The sequence below is a fragment of the Pelodiscus sinensis genome, chromosome 3, assembly GCF_052426305.1.
Source record: "Pelodiscus sinensis isolate ZL-2025 chromosome 3, ASM5242630v1, whole genome shotgun sequence".
NCBI lineage: Eukaryota > Metazoa > Chordata > Testudines > Trionychidae > Pelodiscus > Pelodiscus sinensis.
The window spans coordinates 92988648-93009119 of NC_143054.1; the positions used below are offsets into that span (position 1 = coordinate 92988648).

A 20472-nucleotide genomic window follows, 5' to 3' on the forward strand; every position below is an offset into this window, starting at 1 on the left:
CTTCTATGGAAGGCTACAGAATCTCTTTTCTGGCTTGTTTTCAAAAACAAGTTAGACGAACACCTCTCTGAGATGATCTTGATTTTCTATGTCCACTCTCAGTGCAGGAGGTTGGGCTAATTGATTTCTTGGGGTCCCTTACAGACCTACATTTTGATCATCTTCAAGCACAGGGTGGGAGGGACTGAAATTCAAAGGTTAGCGACAGAACAAAGACTTTCACCTCTAGGTCTCTGTTTCAGCTGTTGGACATAAATTTGACTCAACCCAGGTAGTTAAATATCCAATGGGTGTTATATAGTCTTGTCAGCAATGTTCCCTTTAATCTTTTCCATCCACATGTGGATTATTTTACACACGTGCAAAATAAATTTTGTTATGTGCACCAAGGCATATGAGAATGTATATCACCAAAAGAAACACAAAACTTAACTGTGGGTGCTCTGCTGATCAGCTGGGCAACATTTGAATTTCCCCTACAAGACTGTACAAGTGCACAGCTTACAGGGAACACTGCTTCTAGATGCATTTCCTAGTGGACAAGTTAAGAACAATAAATCATCATAACTGGGATCCATGCTGGCAGTTTCGATGGAGGCATGAGGAAGACTGTGGAGAATGAACTAAATTGCCACACACCGAAATTATCCTTCCAGCTAAGGGTTGAGATACACTGGTGGGATGGAGATGATTGGACCATCACTGCCTGTGCCGGACCTGTTCAGACAGACTCCCCCCATATTTAGACCTCTGAAATCCAATACATTTCACAAGCACTTCAAAAATGTATCAAATAGTGCAGGTTGAACTTCTCTGATCCAAAAACATCTATCATCTGGCATGATTTTACTTAGCTAGATGTCTACTCATCATGGGTGTGGACAAGTTTCCTGTGGTGCCATAAAGTTTGTTTACAGCCACCAGTTCTGGCTCTCAATGTTTTGTGCTGTTATTTAGTTCTAATTTACCCCTAAATGTCTTCTAAGAGCTCAGTAAATAGTGGAAGTTTGGTAATGTTGCTAGAGAATATTGACCTCCTGTGGTACTGCAAATTCTCTGGTTCATCACTGGTCAGGTCCCAGGCTGCTGGATTAGAGAGGTTCAGCTTACAGTAACAGTCTCCATGGCAGAGGGGAGGCAAAGTTATGAAGGATTAAGATGTGAAATTCTATCTCCTGGGTAGCATGGTGATCAAGTAGCTGTGAACATGCGAGCTAGCCAGCAGCCTCTCTAAATCTTGGAGAAATGTCAAACTCTAATTCAGTCAGTATCAGATCTTTATCAAGGACAGGAAATGAGAGACTTTAAGAACTAAGCTAGGTAACAGAGAATCTCTTCATGGCTACAAAAATAATGGTAATAATGTATTGAATTATCAGTGTTTCCAGAGTTTGTTAAACTCCTGTGGAATATAATTTGCTCACTTTTAAACATGAAGAATATTCAGGTTTCACAAATTCTGAGGAATTACGAAACAGAGGTTTAGTCTCAGGCTTGCTCAATAGAGGCCTTGTCTATGCTACACAATACACAAGGAAGGTTGAGAGCCACTGCAGTTAACGAATGCAGTTTTTCATGTTCATACTACCCTCATTCTGCCAGTGGTGTACGTTCTCACCAGGAGCGCGTCACTGACTGATGTGGGGCAGTGCATAGGAATGACAGCCTAAACTGTGAGGTCTGCTGCTGGGTGCTGACAGCCTGGGCTCTGAGGCTAGTGCCAGGTCCTGACTGAAGCAGTGAGCGCCTCATGGAGGTCACAGCCCATGATGTGAGCACATGGGAACAGGGCTCTACACAGAGCTCACAGCCCTGAGTTGTCAATGTAGCGGTTTGTAGCTGGATCCCTCCCCCCCAACCACTTGTCCTTTCAGCTGCAGTTTGAACAAATTTTCTTTTCTGGTCAATAGTTGGAGTCTCACCAAGCTTCCTGTTGTGCAAGTAGTGGAAAATCCCCGTAATGTTAAATGCTTGTTAAAACCATATTGCCTTAATAGGATCAATTGTATTCATGCTTATGAATATATAACTTGTCAGTGTACGTATGAGGAAGTATGAGTGAGAAACTGCCAATCAAAGTAGCACAGCATGTGTTCCCTTTTATGGCTAAAGAAAACCCCTGCAAAGTTCATAAATGTATGTGACAGGCAGTCAGGTGGGGGCAGGGCTTCTCCTTGAAAAGATGTAACAGCACACCAAGTTTGTGATTCAACCAGAAGCAGTAGAGCCCTCCCAACAGATCCAAAGGTACTCCAGGGACTCTTGTTGCCTCGCAGCCAATTCCCGGGAAGCTGTCATCCAGCCAGCTTCACCTACCAGTGAAATCAAAACTAACTCTCTCCATGTCTGTAGCCTGCCTCTACGCTGCCAGCATGAATGTGATGTGTGTGTGAGTACTGCCGTACCATTAAGAATTTGTACTAATAAACAAATAGTGCTGCTCCAGTTCACACTTTGTCTGGGTTTATTCCTTGGCTGATTCCAAGGACAGGTAACAGTCAATGCCTGGTAGCAGGACTCACAACTCTGAGCTCCATGTGGATCTGAAATGCAATGTAAGTAATGCAGAGTCTACATAGATATTGCATAGCCCTGTCTACATCAACCTTAGCACTACAAGTCTCATGGAGGTGGAGTTATTAAGTTAGCTTGGTGGGGGATGTAACATCTACAGGAGCAACTGTGTACTATAAGAACAACAAGAAGTCCTGTGCACCTTATAGACTAACAGATTTATTGGAGCATAAGCTTTCGTGGCCACTTCGTCAGATGCTTATGCGCTAATAAATCTGTTAGTCTGTAAGGTGCCACAGGATTTCTTGTTGTTCTTGCAGATTCAGACTAACACGGCTACCCCTCTGATACTTTGTAATATAGACACACTTTATGTTAATATAAGCTGCCTTACACTAACCCAAGTGCAAACTAGACCAGGCTGAAGTGTTTATTAATGTAATTGTAATGCCAACAGATGGAATCAAGCCTGGGATCTCTGGACCTTAATGCATGAGCCTCTACCACATGAGCTAAAAGCCAGTGAGCTAATAGCTAAGTCTGTAGAGCAGACTCATTCTCTCTGTAGGTGATGTCTATGCTATTAGATGGGACAGTATACCACACCCAGAAGGTGTATGGGTTACATAATCAATCAGGCAGATAATTAAAAATCCCAAACAGTGTTTACATACATAGAAGTTGTACTTTTTTTAAAATGCTGTGAACACATAACCTTATAAAACTACCACCTAACAAAATGCAACAGAAATTAAACAGACATTTTTTCAGGATGGAACAGATGGCAGCCATTTCACAATCATGGCCCTAACCATACAGAAATTCCCACATCGAAGATTACTGGAAAACAGTCAGTCAGAGTTAAAGTAATTAATAACATGTTCTTTTCGGTCACTGTCCAATGTTCTCAATACCAAGGCATACAAATGAAAAATCTGCCAGATCATAACTAGTGGTTTATGTCTCCCTTAACTGTCTGAGCATTTTGGAATACCATATTTTAAAAGTGAAACATGGACAAGGATGTAAAGAGGGCAGGGATATAAGAAAAAAATAAATAAAAATAAGACCAGAAATTCTGAAAGAAAAAAGAGGGGTATACAGGGAGGAAATTAAATAAGAAGGAGATGAGGAAACAGAATATGGTAGGCATTTCATTTTTATTATAGGTTGGACCTCCCAAAACCAGGACTCCCTCATCTAGCAACAACTGTGCTCCGGCAGGACCATGGCTGTTCCTGGGCCAGGAATGCCAGTTATAAGAGAACTGGCAGCTAGGAGCCTCACGGGGCTGGGATCAGTGCCAGAGCCCCAGTAGTGCAGCATTGGCCACGGTAGCCCCAGTAGCAGGGCTGGAAATGCAGCAGCTCCGATAGCAGGGCGAGGACTGGAGACACGGCTGCCATGGCAGTGGAGTCAGGGCCAGAGATGCAACCGCCTCGACAGCAGGTTTGGAGATGGAAAGTTGGGGTTTATGGGGCTGCAGCAGCCTGGTAGGGGGGCAACTGGGGCTGGCAGTGGGGAGGAAAAGTGGGAAGCTGGCAGCAGGGGACCTCTTCTGGTCCAGCAAATTCCCTCGTTTGGGACAGGTCAGGTCCCGAGGGGGCTGGACCAGAGATGTCCAAGCTGTTCTTGCCACCAGTATTAGCAAATGGCAATATTGCTACAAAAGCTCAGTTTAGAGGTATGTCTCCATTGATAGAATAAAATGCTGCTTATCACACTGAAAAGTCTGAAGTCAGGATGCTCTTGTCCTTTCTGTCATGGCTATATTCTTACATTTATGATTCTGTATCCACGTTTGTAGATCACAGTAGATGTAGCACATTCAGTGCCCACAGGTTGATACATGCTAGAAAATCATCATTTCTGTTGTAACAGGGATAGTATTTCAACTTATTGTTAGCACATTTCTGAGGCTTACAATTGTGGCTTCCTTCCTATCATGGTGGACTCAGACCCACAACTGAAGTTTGTCAAACCACCATCCCAGAGCCATCATTTCCTTCACAAAAATCTCCATTGTCCCCACCGCCATAGTGCTTATACAGTCACCAGTGAAGGTAGATACTCAAAGCAATAGAGAAATAAGTCATTTAGTTAAAGTCACGTGTGGTACAACCACAAAATTCTGCAGGAGTCACTCAGGCATAACACATTACCACAATTTTGCCATTTTGCTCTAAGGAGCAAAACAATGCAAAAGTTCATTTTTAACTCCAGAGCAAATATGTAGACCACTGTCAATGTGCAGCACAATAGAATATGTTGCCCTAGTATTTACTTTCATTTATTCTTACTCTCTAGTTCTTGTAAAACACTTAAGAATGGGCAAATGCTTATAGGCAGATATCACTATTTCACATTTTCTAACAATTTGTTTCAAAAACATTTGAAAATCTAGGAAAGCTGGTAGTGATTAATATTTGGACTCAAAACAGAGTAACCCATAATGTATGAGCATCAATGTTTTTAATACATGGAAGTCAAGCATTAGGATTTTTCCTATAAACTTTGTGCTTCAAAAGTTTAATATGTACAAAACCAAATTAAGTTTCATATTGGAATTTGTGAATCTGAATGAGGTAGTGGACTTTGCAACATGTTTAAAAATACAATTTCCCTGAGAAAGTTATTGGAGTCACTCAAAATATAATCTGATTTATCCAAAGGCAGTAAATTGGGGGTTCTGCTTAAAAAAAATCAGTAATAAATACCACATTCTCTGAACACGGGAGAAGGAGCAAAAAACCTGGAATTACTTGTGCTTATAACCATTCCAGAACACAATGCATTCAGTGCTCTCTGGCAACATTAAACAGCTCAGCTTCAGTTGATGGACAGTTTTATAAAGGGGATTAGAGATAGGAACAAATCTAATGCAGAGTGTAATCTTCACCACAGTACCATGCGAGATGATTTCTGACTCTTGCTCTTCATTGTTTGTGATTATATGATATATAAATCAGAGTAATTTAATTTCACATTGCTCACCTCAGGGAACACTTCAAGTATCAAATGTATTAGGTAACTTAGAATTTACTGTTGATATTCCTAAACGGAATCTTTGAGTTGTGGACTAGTGGCGCAAACAGCTCCCCATCAGCCTTCCTAAAATTAAATGAGTGGCAAATAGTCCCTCTGAAATCAAGTTGAACACAGTAGTGTTATTTATGCATACCAGATGGCTTCAGATGCCCAGGTCATTAAATGAATTCCACAGCTACTGGAATCAGTGAAACAAAAATCCCTTACTCAGATCAGCATTCAGAAAGCTGGTGGACCCAGTGGTATTCATACCAATCTCATTTATTTCAACATGACTGAACTATAGGTCTTGCATCTGGAACTCGATATAATACTTCTGAGAAAGGTTCCCTCTAAGCCAGTGGCTCTCAAAGAGTGGTCTGCAAACATCTTGAAGGTAGGTCATAGGCTCGGTGTTCCCTCCTCCCCTGCAGCAGGAAGCCAAAGACATCCCCACCGGCGTGAGGTTGGAGGGACAATGCCAGCATTCCACTGTAGGTGAAAGGGGGGGAGGGGAGAATGACCCAGATCTGGCTTTTGGGGGGTTGAAATGGTTCTGTTCACTGCTGCTTCCCTCCCTCTGGCTGGGGATATGGCAGCACAGGAAAACGGTCGCCTGGAGGCTTTCACCACTGCTCCCATTGGCTTGAATCATGCCCAATGGGAGCAGTGAGGGGCAGTGCCTCAGAGCGGCAGGAGGCATGGAGCCAGTAAACATCCCATTTCTCCTCATGCCCAGATTCCGCACCCTCATGCCTCTCACTCACACCCCTCCCATGAGCCTGTACCTCCACACGGCTCCTGAACTCTCCCTCCCTTCCATCCCCCACATCCTCACCCCGCTCTTGTACCCTCCCTCCTTTCCAGACCTCCAGTCAGCTCCTGTACCCTACCTTCCACCCAGATCCCCACCCTCAGACCACTCTTGCACCCCTTCTTTCCACCCAGGCCCCCACCTCCAGCCTGTTCCTGTGCCCAACATCCTGTCCAGATCCCCAACCTCAGCCCGCTCCTATGCACAACCTACCAGCAAGACCCCGCACCCACACCTCCTTCTGCACCCATTTTGTCATCATGAGTGATTGACTGGTGGTCTGCAGAAAAGTCTGAATTGAGCAGAGTGGACTGCAGGCCAAAAATGTTGAGAACTACGGCTCTAGAGTACCACTCTACCTTTGGTATACACTGAAAAAGGTTGAGAGGGTTATTTAGTAGTTGCAATATTTAAATATATAAGATGAATTTCTGGAATTACATTAGTAATAGAAATGTAGCCGTGTTAGTCCGGTGTAGCTGAAGCAAAATGCAGGACTATGTAGCACTTTAAAGACTAACAAGATGCCAAGCCCTTCAATACAACCGCTTCTGCTCTAATCCCACTGACAGAGACCAGAAGCTTCAGGATCTCTACCAAGCATTTATAAATCTCAACTACCCACCTGGAGAAATAAAAAAGCAAATTGAAAGAGCCAGACGAATACCTAGAAACCATCTACTTCAAGAAAGACCCAAGAAAACCAACAATAGACCACTTGTCATCACCTACAACCCCCAACTTAAACCTGTCCAACACATTATCAATAAACTCCAGCCTATACTGGAATGGGATACCATACTCCAAGAGGCTCTGGGAGACAGACCCATAGTCTCCTATAGACAACCACCTAACCTCAAGATGATTCTTACCAACAACCACAGGACATACCACACTAATACCAACCCTGGTACCTTCCCTTGCAACAAACCCCGTTGCCAGCTTTGTCCACATATTCATTCTGCTGATACCATTATTGGACCTAACCAAGTGAGTTATAAGATCAAGAACACATATTCCTGCGCATCCAGAAATATAATTTATGCTATCGTGCCGAAAGTGTCCGTCTGCTATGTACATTGGACAAACGTCTCAGACACTTCGCCAAAGGATTAATGCCCACAAAACAGATATCAGACAAGATCACAAAGAAAAAACTATTTCTTGCCATTTCAACCAGAAAGGACACTATCTCAATGACTTAACCATCTGCACCTGAAAGGAAATCCTCTGAACTGTCATTCATGTTAAAATTCGACACTCTCCCGGAGGGAATGAACAAAGACCCCAACTACCTTACCCATTACCAAGATAGCTTCCCCAATTATCACCTCTAATACCATTAGCTCACAGACATCTAATTTTCCCCACCTCTAATATCATTAACTCACAGACACTTACCTTCCTTCCTTCCCCGCATTCCCCTTCTGTTCTGAAATGTGATTTGTCCTTTTCATGTGTATTCATTTTTTTTAATTGTGTCCTTTGGTATATATGGTGGTGACTATTTTCTTCCACTATTTGATCTGAGGAAGTGGGTCTGGCCCATGAAAGCTCATCATTTAATAAACCATCTTGTTAGTCTTTCAAGTGCTACATAGTCCTGCATTTTGCTGGAATTACATTGTGACCCTGATTCCTTCTTCTGTCTTCTTTAATCTGATTACACTCCCAGCATCAACATGAGTTCTCCCCGTGACCTCACTGCATCTCTTTCCCCCCTTCTTTCTGGAAAAGAATGCTCAGTCACAGTAGTTTTCAGATGTGGATAGTAATATGCACAATCTCCAATTTCAGTCACACAACTCTCTGCCAAGTTACTAACTGGAAAAAAAAAGGCATTCCTTAGCTGCAATGCACATTTTTTAGGGTATGAGGGAATAGTTTTCTTGCTTAGGAAAGTAAAAGAGAAAGAAAAAGGTGTATTACAAAGTATACTTAACATCTGCAAAAGTTTTGCATGTTATTTGTAAAAGAGAGTGAGCAAGTTTCCAAATTAATTTGGGGGCAAAGTTTAACTATTACATAGCACTGAACATATTTATCAACATATAATCTATAAGGAATGCTTTAACTACCTTAACCAAAGTATTTACAGATGAACGAATAAAGAGTACATACTTCAGCTTCAGAATCAGCCAAGACCACTTAAAACTAAGAAATTTATTATAGTATTACTGTTCAATCACATTTAGGATTTCCACAAATTTTGATGTATGAATGTACAAAAATTTCAAGTGAGCTTTCACCAGCATGCTGTGTGATGGCATTTCATTTTACCATTTTAAATTACATTGGCCGCAAAGGAAAAGAAACTAAATTAAAAGCACTAGAGAAGAATGATACTTCAAATAATTTAGCATGTAAATAGACATTTAAGAGGACAAATGGGACAACCAACTGCTAATAGCCAGGAAATGGATGAGGCAGTATGTTACAGACTGATGGTTAGTTATCAGGATGCAATGTTTGACAAGAATATCAATACTGGTATTTTGTCTAGTTTATAAGTATTATAAAAATAAGGAAAATAATAAAATTAAATTAGGATAAAGCAACTATGACAAGAAATAAATAGTGTGTAAGTGAGTGATGGGACTTGTAGTCCAGTCCCAAAATGTTAAAAAAGAATAAATACAGTTCAGCATTCTTTTCCCCCCCAATATGAACATTCACATAAAAAAAGTCCTTGAAATTTTAGTTGATGTTGCTGGTAGAAGCAACATTTGTTTGATCCCTCCATCGGAATGTGTGTTTACTTTATGCCGATAGAAGAAAATGCCTTTTCATAGCATCATAGAATACTATAACTGGAAGGGACCTCGAGAGGTCATCAAGCCCTCACAGCAGGACCAAGAACCATCTAGGTCCAGGCTGGGCAAGATGCAGTTTAGGGGCTGGATCTCGCCCAGAGCTTTGATCCGGTCCACAGACTGCATCTGGCCACTTTCTGTTTATATCCTGATGCCTATGTCACTGAATTTCCAGGCGATGGCTGAGGCAGCAGGATCCTATTTAAATGTCTCATGGCTCCTGGTCGTAGCTCTACCTTGGCAGGTGCAGGAGGTGTGAGCCATTTAAATAGCTGTAGCAACTCCGGGCGGCTGCCAGGAAATGCATTAACAGTGGGGCAGGGAGCTGTGAGCCCTTTGCTGTGTTTTTAATTCAAAGCCTCCAGTCCCAGACAACTCTGGGGAGAGGCTCGTGCCCAGCCCCACTCCTTCCACCTTGGGGTAAAGCCCAGCCCTTGAACATGTACCAAAATTCATTAAATGGCCCCCCTGTGAAAATTATTGCCCACCCCAATCTAGACACAAATCTATCTAACCTACTCTTAAATACCTCCAGTGATGGAGATTCCACAGTCTTGCTAGGCAATATATTCCAGTGTTTAACCACCCGGGCAGTTAAGAAGTACTTCCTAATGTCCAACCTAAAACTCCCCGTTGATGCATATTAGCTTGTGGTCGACTATGACCACTAGATCCCTTTCTGCAGTACTGCTTCCTAGGTAGTCGCTTACCATTCTGCATGTGTGAAACTGACTGTGTCTTCCAAAGTGGAGTACTTTGCATTTCTCCTTATTAAACTTCATCCTGTTTACCTCCCTTCTACAAACCATTTCTCTAGTTTGTCCGGATCATTTTGAATTATGACCCTATCCTCCAAAGCAGTTGCAACCCCTCCCAGCTTGGTATCGTCTGCAAACTTAATAAGCGTACTCTCTGTGCCAGTATCTAAATCACTAATGAAGATATTGAACAGAACCAGTCCCAAAACAGATCCCTCTAGGACCCCACTCAATATGCCCTTCCAGCATGACTGTGAACCACTAATATAACTATTCTCTGAGAACAGTTATCCAACAAGTTATGCACCCCCCCTTATATTAGCCCCATCTATGTTATACTTCCCTAGTTTATTGATAAGAAGGTCTGGATATGGTCTCTCATATGTTGTACCAAAGTCTAGTTATACCATCTCCACAACTTGTCCCTTATCCATAAGACTTGTTATCCTATCAAAAAAAGCTATCAGATTAGTCTGACATGATTTGTTCTTTACAAATCCATGCTGGCTGTTCGCCATCACATTATTTTCCAGATGTTTGCAGATTAATTCCTTAATTACTTGCTCCATTATTTGGCATTGAAGCTAAACTGGCTGGTCTATAGTTTTCTGGGTTGTTCTTATTTCCCTTTTTATAGATGGGCACTATATTTGCCCTTTTCAGTCTTCTGGAATCTCTCCTGACTTTCATGATTTTTCAAAGATGATAGATAAAAGCTCAGATACCTCCTCTATCAGTTCCTTGAGTATTCTAGGATGCATTTCATCAGGCTCTGGTGACCTGAAGACATTTAACTTTTCTAAGAAACTTTTAACTTGTTTTTTCTTTATGTTAACTTCTAAACCTACCCCATTTCCACTAGCATTCACTATGTTAGGCATCCCATCACCATCAATCTTCCTGGTAAAAGCCGAAACAAAGAAATCATTAAGCGCCTCTGCCATTTCCAAGTTTCCTGATATTGTTTCTCCCTCTTCACTGAACAATGGACCTACCCTGTCCTTGGTCATCTTCTTGCTTCTAATATATTTGTAGAATGTTTTCTTGTGGCGCTTTATGTCTCTAGCTAGATTGAACTTGTTTTGTGCTTTGCCTTTCTAACCTTGCCCCTTCATACTTGTGTTATTTACTTATATTCATCCTTTGTAATCTGACCTAGTTTCCTCTTTTTATATGACTCCTTTTTTAATTTTTAAGTCATCTAAGATCTCCTGGGGAAGCCAAGGTAGTCTGATGGCATACTTTCTATCTTTTCTATGCAGGGGAATAGTTTGCTTTTGGGCCCTTAAGAATGTTTCTTTGAAAACCTGCCAGCACTCTGAGTTTACTAAAATTTGCCTTCCTGAAATCCATTGTCTTTAGTTTGCTATTCTCTCTTCTACCATTCCTTAGAATCATGAACTCTATGATTTCATGATCACTTTCACCCAAACTGCCATTCACTTTCAAACTTTTAACCAGTTCCTCCCCTATTTGTTAAAATGAAATCTAGAACAGCTTCCCCCCAGTAGCTTTCACAACCATCTGAAATTAAAAAAAATGGTCTCCAATATGTCTAAGAACTTGTTGGATAATCTGTTCCCTGCTGTGTTCGGTTTTGAAATATCTATTTCAAAAATGAATACAGCAGGAAATAATTCAAAAATCTGGAAATAATTAAAAAATAATAGAAAATGACTTTTTAATCTGTTTTTAGAAATAAAAGTCTGGGTCGAATGTTTGGCTTACTATTTGGTGAATTCATTCCTATTGCAAGTGGGTTTCAATCCAAAGGTCCTGAGGTCAGTAAGAGTCCTGCCACTGATTTTAGAGTGCTTTATATCCTTTAGAGGCTATAAATGTGAATATACTGAAGTTGTATCCTTAAAATTGTGGCTGATGGTATTTCTGATCTCAAATGAAAATGTGTAGCACTTGAAACTCTTCCTCTAGTGGGAAATACAAATACTAAAGGATGCTTTGCACCAAGAGGCAGAGGGTAGAGATTAGGGGGGGGAAAAAAAGAAATCTGAAAGATGTTTCTGAGTTATTGATTGATCCTTAAATACATGAAGCTTTCTGATATTTAACCTAAATGAATACCTAATAGATTTCCAAGAGCAGAAGGGGTCATTGTAATCATTTAGAGGAGGGGCGGGCAAGAGAGCTGTCCAGAGGAGAAAATGGAATTTCAGCATGCCACCATCTTAGTTTTTCCCTGTTCACATTTAAGATCATACTAGTAAACTGTAGCTAGAATTATTTTAACAACAAGGGACATATGACCCACCAGTTTGTTGAATAGACGAGTATGAAAGAGCAGTAAGTATAATTAAAACAAGAATTGCTGCTCAGAAGCAGTGTTCCCTCTAATTTTTTATGTCCATGCGAGGAATGAAATTAGTCAGGTGCACCAATATGGAGATGGTGAGTGACTTATCACCTCCATATTGGTGACATAAAAAAATTCATTCTGAACATGGATGATTTCTGGCAGGGGTGAGGCCTCGGGGTTTGGAATATGGGAACAGGGTTGGCATGGGGTCTAAGAGGGAGCTAGGATGGTGAAGGGGCTCAGGGCTGGGGCACAGGGTGCTCACCTAGAGCAGTTCCTGTTTGGCAGGAGGAAGGTGTCTCCACACTGCTCCGCATTCACCTGTTGGCACTGCCCTCCGTAGCTCTCACGGACTGTGATTTGAAGCCAATGGGAGTTGCAGAGCCAATCTAGCAGGGAGCAGCCGTAACTAGGAAAAAAAGGTACATTCCTCCAGCCCCAGCAGGGCTATCAAGGAGCTGCTGCCATGGAGGAAGAGGTGCACTCCTCCAGCCCCCAGTAAGACGCTACTTTGGTTCGGGAAGAAGGATCTGTCCCCTAGCTGCAGCAGCTCCATGCCTAGCAGCCCTAAGCACTTGTGTGGGGTGTATAAGGCTTAGAGTAGTAATTCTCAAACTTTTTGGCCCATGAACCCACCCCACTCAATGCAGACCTTTCCCTGACCACCAGCCAACCACTAATGATGACTAAATCCCTGCTGCACGGGGTAGGGGTAGGAGGTGGAACGAGCCCCAAGCCTACAGCCTGAACCACTGCTCTAGAGGTATCTAGCCAACATTATGTAGGGGAGGTCTCACTCCAGTCAGCTCATTTTGTTAAGACATGTAAGATGATGTGTTACATAAGAAAATATTTTCTGAGTATAGGAAAACAAGACACTTCAATTTACACTTAGTGACCCTCAGCAGTTGGTTATCAGTACAAGGAATCAGTTCATCAATGGTTACAAGAATGGAAACCCTTTGAACAAAATTAATGGCACGTAACCTATTAATATTATGGTGAATAAATATAGAAAAGTTAAATTAAAGATACAATTTTCAGGGATATGAACATCTTCAAATAACTGAGAACGACATAACTAGCATTATGAAGTTATATTTTTCCCATTTCTATATCCTAAAACAACACTGTGAAAAATACAGCTATAAACTGACAGACCACATAGTCCATAAGGCAAAACAGGAAGATTAGTTTAAACCAGTCCTGTGAATTAAGTAACTCACTGCATGTCAGAAACACTGTGTTGAACCCTAAACTATAAGTAGGGTGCAAGTCATTTGCACAACTGAAATGTTCCTTGACTTTTATATGCATTTTTAAAACTAATTTAAATAAAACTTTTCAGAAAGTTCAACAGGAAAGCTCAATTTGATTGGCTACCTGCAGGGCTGCTTAAAGTCACAAGAGATGGCACAGAGCCACACAAAACTTTGTAACAAAATCTAGTTCAATTCGCTGATGTCACAGTTGATGCACTAGTTCTATTGGCAACACACTGAGTATTTCCTTATGAATATATTCATTTCAGTGAAATAAAATATTCTAGTTGGAAAAGCTGAGTAGGAATAAACTATGCCTTTCTGAGGGCTATAAGCTAAAACAAACTAATGTGAGTAATGAAATTATTCTCCCATATATTTAAGACAGCCTGATATATTAACAATTTAAAAAAAAAATGCATTATATAATAATTTAAGCGTGAAAATATTTTTCCTCAGAGGGACCTCAAATTATATCATTAATGTCCTCATAGAAAGCATAGCAGAAGTTGAAACTGATGGAAAACATATTCTCTTCAATTGTCTCATATGGGTAGCCATGTTAGTCTATATCATCAAACATAATAATAATGAGGCCTGTAGCACTTTAAAGACTAAACAGATTTATCTGGGCATAAATTTTCATGGGCAAAAACCTACTTCATCAGAAGCATGACAAACGGGTTTTTGCCCACGAAAGCTTATGCCCAAATAAATCCGTTAGTCTTTAAAGTGCTACAGGACTCCTTGTTGTACTTTCAATTGTACTTTACTGGGTATAGTGTTGACATCTCTGTCAATGCTAGTGCTCCAAGTGGAGTTGCTTCAGCCATGGTTAAGCAGTCAATCATACTAGTAAGCCATACTCATTGTATTTTTATTACAGGGGACAAGGTCACACAAACCACTGTGTGATCGGAATCTTGCTACTGTGCATGTTGCTGTGAGATTAACTGACAGATATTGTAAAGGAGATGACAATATTCCATGTTTCTTGCCCTATACCATCACCCAACTGAGACAATTCTGCATTGTGTTAGAACATTGCTGGTAATATATTTTACTGTTATCACTTCTGCAACATTTCTAGAATACGTCAGAACCTTTTAAAGATCTCCCCCATCCCTAATAACTGCAACATATGCATATTGATACATACATATTTGCTCATGATGATAATTTATTTCAGTTCAAACATTTCATTTTGTCAGGTAAACAATAGAAAGCTCACATGGATTTATTCTTTGCAGAAGACTTAACATTTAACTTCCTTACTTTTATTATCTTAACTCATTTTAAGAAAATACTATACTAATTTGTCTCAAGAACCCCATGTTCTTTTCCTTGTTCTAGTGAAAACATTTAGGCTACATCTACATTGGCAAGATTTTGTGCAAAAGCATAAGCTTTTGCGCAAAAACTTGCCACCTGTCTACACTGGCTGCGAGTTCTTGCACAAGAACACTAACGTTCTAATGTAAGAAATCAGTGCTTCTTGCGCAAGAAATATGACGCTCCCACTCAGGAAAAAGCCCTCTTGCGCAAGTGTTCTTGCCCAAGAGGCCAGTGTAGACAGGCAACGTGAATTTCTTGCGCAAGAAAGCCCTATGGCTAAAATGGCCATCGGAGCTTTCTTGCACAAGAGAGAATCTACACTGGCACGGTTGCTTTTGCGCAAAAGCACATCTCTTGCGCAAAAACACATGCCAGTGTAGACGCTCTCTTGTGCAAATACTTTAACGCAAAAACTCTCGCGTTAAAAGTATTTGCGCAAAATCTTGCCATTGTAGACGTAGGCTTAGTGGCTACCAACAAATAAGAGGTAAACACATCACAAGCTTTTAACTCAGCTAATAATTGAAGAGATGAAAAAAGGCTACTGTAAATTAAGCCTGCCCATTTGTTCAGATGCAACATTAATTGTAAGTTGTACATCACTGTGTGATACAAATAGACACAACAGAAGTAACACTAGGCTCCTGAGGAGTTCAGAGTCCTTTATTCTTTATGTTGTTAGAATCTAGGAAATAACTCTCCCTGCTGTTGACACAATCAAGTAACTCTCAAATTAGTGGTTATAAATACAGTCAGAGGAGAAGATACTGATGAGATGTATTCTAAATCCTTATTTGAAGATGAAATAATTTCTTGAATGGGCACCATATGATTATGCTGCCGTATGTGGGTCAACATGATTTACTCTAGCAGCTCTCAACTCATCTCATACTTGACTATCTCTTGATATTAAAAAATGCAAGCCTTCTTCAAATCAACCCTCCATTATAAATATCCACAAGTCAGTGAGCTCTTATTTATGTAAATTACTAGCCTAGCATTTCTCAATTTGAATAAAAAACCACACCCAGCTCTCCAGTACCTGTCAGCACAACAGACAGATTTAATCCATGCCAACTGGCTACTTACACTTATTCAGCTGTTCACAATGACAAGACCTCAAAGAATGCAAACTACTGAAATGAGGTTTAACTGATTTTGTCTAAATTCTGCTTATTCTTAAAACAGTCATCTCCAGGCAAAACACCGAAACATAAGAAGTGGCATCCCATTACTAAAACCCTCCAAGTGAGTCAAAATATTTTGCTGCAATATAACTGGGCACAGGTACAAATACTCTCTAACAGAAACATCATATTTAATTAGGTCTAAAGCAAGCAAAACAGCCCTTTTTTAGAGGGGGAAAAACCTCTTACCTTTAGTAGCAATTCGAACACACTGAGTTTTCGTTTCCTGTTAAGGGAGGAAAATTAAAGAAAATATAGTCAAATTAATAGTTCAATTTTTCTCACTTCGCGAACAGTATTAGTATTGCATAGGGTAGTGGAGACCGATGAGTAAAAGAATTTTGTCTCATCAGAGGTAGCAAGCTCAGTAAAATTGTTAACTAATTATCAATCATACTCTAGGTTTATAGTTATTTACTACAAAGGACTTGCACATATTTTACTTATATACACATACAAATTATATTTATTTTTTTTCCACCAGTGATTCATACAATGCATGAGATCACTTAGCAGTTGGAGAAAGGAATTGGCTATGCACCAATGTAAGAAACAGTTTTAATCTTATCTGAATATGTTAGCCTTTTTCTGTAATCACTCTCTTTAGATTTAATATGATACTTTAAAGCTAATATAAAAATGAAAAAAGTTTCTGTGATGGGATGTAACTAGCCCCTTAAAACTATGTAGGTCTGTTTTAACAAGTAATTAGCCAATGATTAAACCCAATTTAATACAGCAAGATCTGTATTTTCCCCCAAACAGCATTTCTTTCCTATCTATATAATTGCCTTCAGGATTCCATATTTCTTTTCTTGACTCTTCCCCTCACTCCCTCCTCAAAAAAAGACAAAAACAAAACAACAACAAAATGTAAGCACACACAAGAATTATTTATTTCAAAAGTTCTGTGCCAACCGCTTTGGAAAACTGTGATATACAAATCAATAAAGAGAGATCCTCTGCTAAAAACGTATATGACGTGTTCAATCAAGAGGCATTGTTCAGCTCAGATAAAAGCTCCACTGAGTTGATATCAGAAATGTCAATATAACCTATGGTGAATTTTCCTTAGGTATTGGCTAATATGTGCTCTGCCTTTACATTTTCTGCAGCAACCAGTGTGTAATGTAGGCTCCAACCCAAAAGAGCACTTTTGCATATACATGGGAGTAATCCTACTGATTTCAGGTTAAATAAGCGCTGAAATATTCTGCAGGGTCAGACACACAGTGTACAACCGTATTCTATGTACATTATGGTAAAACATATACCAGCAACTGGTAACAAAACTAATGAAAATCGTGAACAGAAATCTGTCCCAGGTTTTTATATCATACATACGCAACCTCTCTCAAATGTCAGATCAAATTGTCTCCCTCAGCTTTCGGTCATTACCTATTACAATACAGAAAATAAAACATGGATCTATTCTGGGGCTTTTTTTGGGCATTGATTGGGTTTATTTTTCAATCATTACATATGGTATGAAATATCAATTACCTCAGAACCCAGTTAAGTTGTTGGAAGCCAACGAAAGTTGTTAGGTGGATTAATGAAGGTGGTGAGGGAAGTATATATGTATATGTGACAGGTAGAATTTCCTTCCCTTTGTTTGCCTCAATTAAATTTATCAAGAGAAAAGTCTGTCTCATCAGAAAAATCCTCCAGCTTCATAGTAGTGTGTAATTTCATTAGACATAGCATTTTTTCCTACCTTTATATGATGAAGGGGCAATGTTCATAATTACAGGTATACGTGAGAATTTGTTCAACAAACTCAATGGCAGATCTATTCAATAGCTGTGATTTATTATTAGCCACAGCAGAAATCCAAATAGAAGGGTACAAATGGCTTCTATTTCTTTCAGAAGGACCAGGTGAAGATCATTTGCCTTCAATCTAGCTGCTTATCCCAGCAATTTCACTTAATCCCCCCTGCACACCTGAAATAGGGGCTTTATGCCCAGAACGTAGCGATTTCCTATAGAACTATACTTATCTAAAGCATAATTCATAAACTGAATTTTTAAATATCTCAAGTTACTGTGCTGAACACGATTGTCCTTCCCCCCTGCTATATTTCAGTTTACAAAAGAAAATAATTCAATGACAACAGCATGAGGTTTGAAAAGTCATGTTGTTTTTCACACCTGGAACCCTCTTCAGAGAGCAGCTTCCTGTCATTTTGTTCTTTGCAATATACATACAGAATCAGCGGCAGTGCTCAACAGCTGTGCCAAAAATGAAAAAGTAAGGAGGCACTGAAAGCAATCTAAAGCCATACCCTTAACTACTGCACAGTAGTCAAGCAATCAAAGTAGAATTGTGTATAAAAATGCTCACTAACATACCATGGACACAGGGTTACTTCATAATCTGGGGATTTTTACTTTTTATTTGATGTTTGGTGTCAGAGTCCTGAAAAGTTTACATCATTTAATTAGCCTGCTGAGCAAAGTAAGTTCTCTTTATCCTGCAGTAATTTAATCTTTTGAAGTGTGCAAGTATTGAGAGTTACAAGAAAAATAATGGATGTTATTTACTGAGGAGGCAGAATCACACAGCTGAAATTATTTCACTCAAACTATTACCATGAGATTTATTATAGTCTCAGCTATTAATAATTACTAAGAAGCAGGTGTAGTGTGAAAAATAGATCGCTCAAAGCCATATAGTTACAGTACAGAAGCCAGTGCCAGGTTAGAACAGCACCGACAAACTACACCTAACTTTGAGAGTCATCAACAGGATTACCATCTGAGCTATTTCCAACAGGAAAATATAGCTGGCACTTACCTTCTCAACACTGCTCATGGCTTGGAAATAGATATTGTAGCCTTTCCGAGGAGCCAGAGGTGGGTTCCAAAAGCCCTGGTATGTTCTATTATCACCAACAGTGAAAGGGGCTGGTTCAGGAAGGTTACCAGGGGGCAACTCAGCAGCAAAATAATATGGTGAGCCTCCGCTTACAGCATTTTGGTATGTGACTGGAACTTGGTAGCACTCCATTGTGCCTGTTTCTCGCTTTGTTCGGTGTGGGTGCAGCTCCTCAACCACAATCTGGTAAGCACTTTATAAAGAGGGAAACAATGAGCCGGTCATCTGTAATTCTCAAATTACACAAAAACATGATGCTGGGTTCAGTTTAAAAAGATAGTGACTGGGGGGGAAAAAAGACAAAAAGCTTGCAAAAGTTATGCTGAAGCTATGCAACTCAGCTGTGAAATGCTGTACCACTGTTATGCATTTTATAAAAATAAATCACTTTTAGACCTATTCTACAGCAGAAAAACCATGTTCACTGATTTTATTTTACATATGCATTTTTATTTTTTCTTACTCTTTCAATAATTTCTTTTAATATATTTTCTAACAATACAAAGAAACAAAGCAAATAAAAAAATCCCTCTCACCTCTGAAATGTTTTGTTATTAAGAAATCCATGATGACTCTGACATTAACAGTGAGGAGACCTGTGGCACCTTAAAGACTAACAGATTTATTTGGGCATAAGCTTTTGTGGGTAAAATACACTTTGTCAGATACATCTGTGTTTTTTACCCGCGAAAGTGGGTAAATACAAAGTGTTTTTTTACCCACGAAAGCTTATGCCCAAATAAATCAGGTGTCACAAGACTCTCTGTTGTTTTTGCAGATACATACAGATAAACATTTCTACTTCTCTGAGACTCTGACATTAACCGTACATTGTAATAGATTAGGCTCTTTGTCTGATATTCGGAGGCATATGAAGTTAGCATTTTCCTTTGAAATGATATTATAGCAAGCTCAGCTTCAAGGCCCAACATAATGACTGCCTCCAGGCAGTGCTTGAAGCACCAATTTGCAGTTGTCATATCATTAGAGACAGAATGTGCTGACAGACTTCTCCCACCTCTTGACCTTGCTAAGGCATCTATCTTGGCTCAGAGCTATGCAGATCTAAAATACAAGTGACACGCTATAATACAAGCACAGATGGACAGAAATCTGTCCACTCCACCAAAATAGACTGCCTCATTTCTCTGCAGTTGTCAACAATAAAATGTTACAAATTGTTGAAGCAGATGGCATTCAGCCTATTAAAACTCTAACCCAAACCTGCCAATACCTTTTTTGAAATGGTCCAAAGCTTGGTCACTTTTCAAAATCATGCTCTCTAAAGAGAAAAGGTAATTATAATTCTTCTTCCCTGTTGAAGAACTACATAACTACCGTATGTTACCAACCCATTATCAGCATTCAATGTTCTGCAGCAGCAGATTTTTTTTTTCACAAAGGAAGAACAAAGATAAGTTCTTATGCTGGAAAACAAAAAAGTGGATGGAAAGGGGGATTTCTTGTAGCCCTGAGCTTGAAAAATGCTCATTCAATTATCTCTGGGAAGTAGGCAAGAGCAGAAATAGTTGAATTAACCTGACAAGATTGTCAGTTTCATTCCTGCT

General features: G+C 39.9%; 1 protein-coding gene across 7 annotated transcripts in view; it reads right to left on the reverse strand.

Annotated features, from left to right (window-relative positions):
- The window catches only part of PTPRK (protein tyrosine phosphatase receptor type K), a 588884-nt gene that overhangs the window by 65818 nt on the left and 502594 nt on the right, over nt 1-20472 (reverse strand). For all 7 annotated transcript variants that reach the window (XM_075924132.2, XM_075924131.2, XM_075924133.2 and 4 more), the window contains exons 12-13: nt 18824-19097; nt 16214-16250 (exon numbers count right to left, since the gene is read on the reverse strand). In XM_075924132.2, the coding sequence (XP_075780247.1) occupies nt 16214-16250; nt 18824-19097 (311 nt within the window). The remainder of the gene's footprint in view (nt 1-16213; nt 16251-18823; nt 19098-20472) is intronic.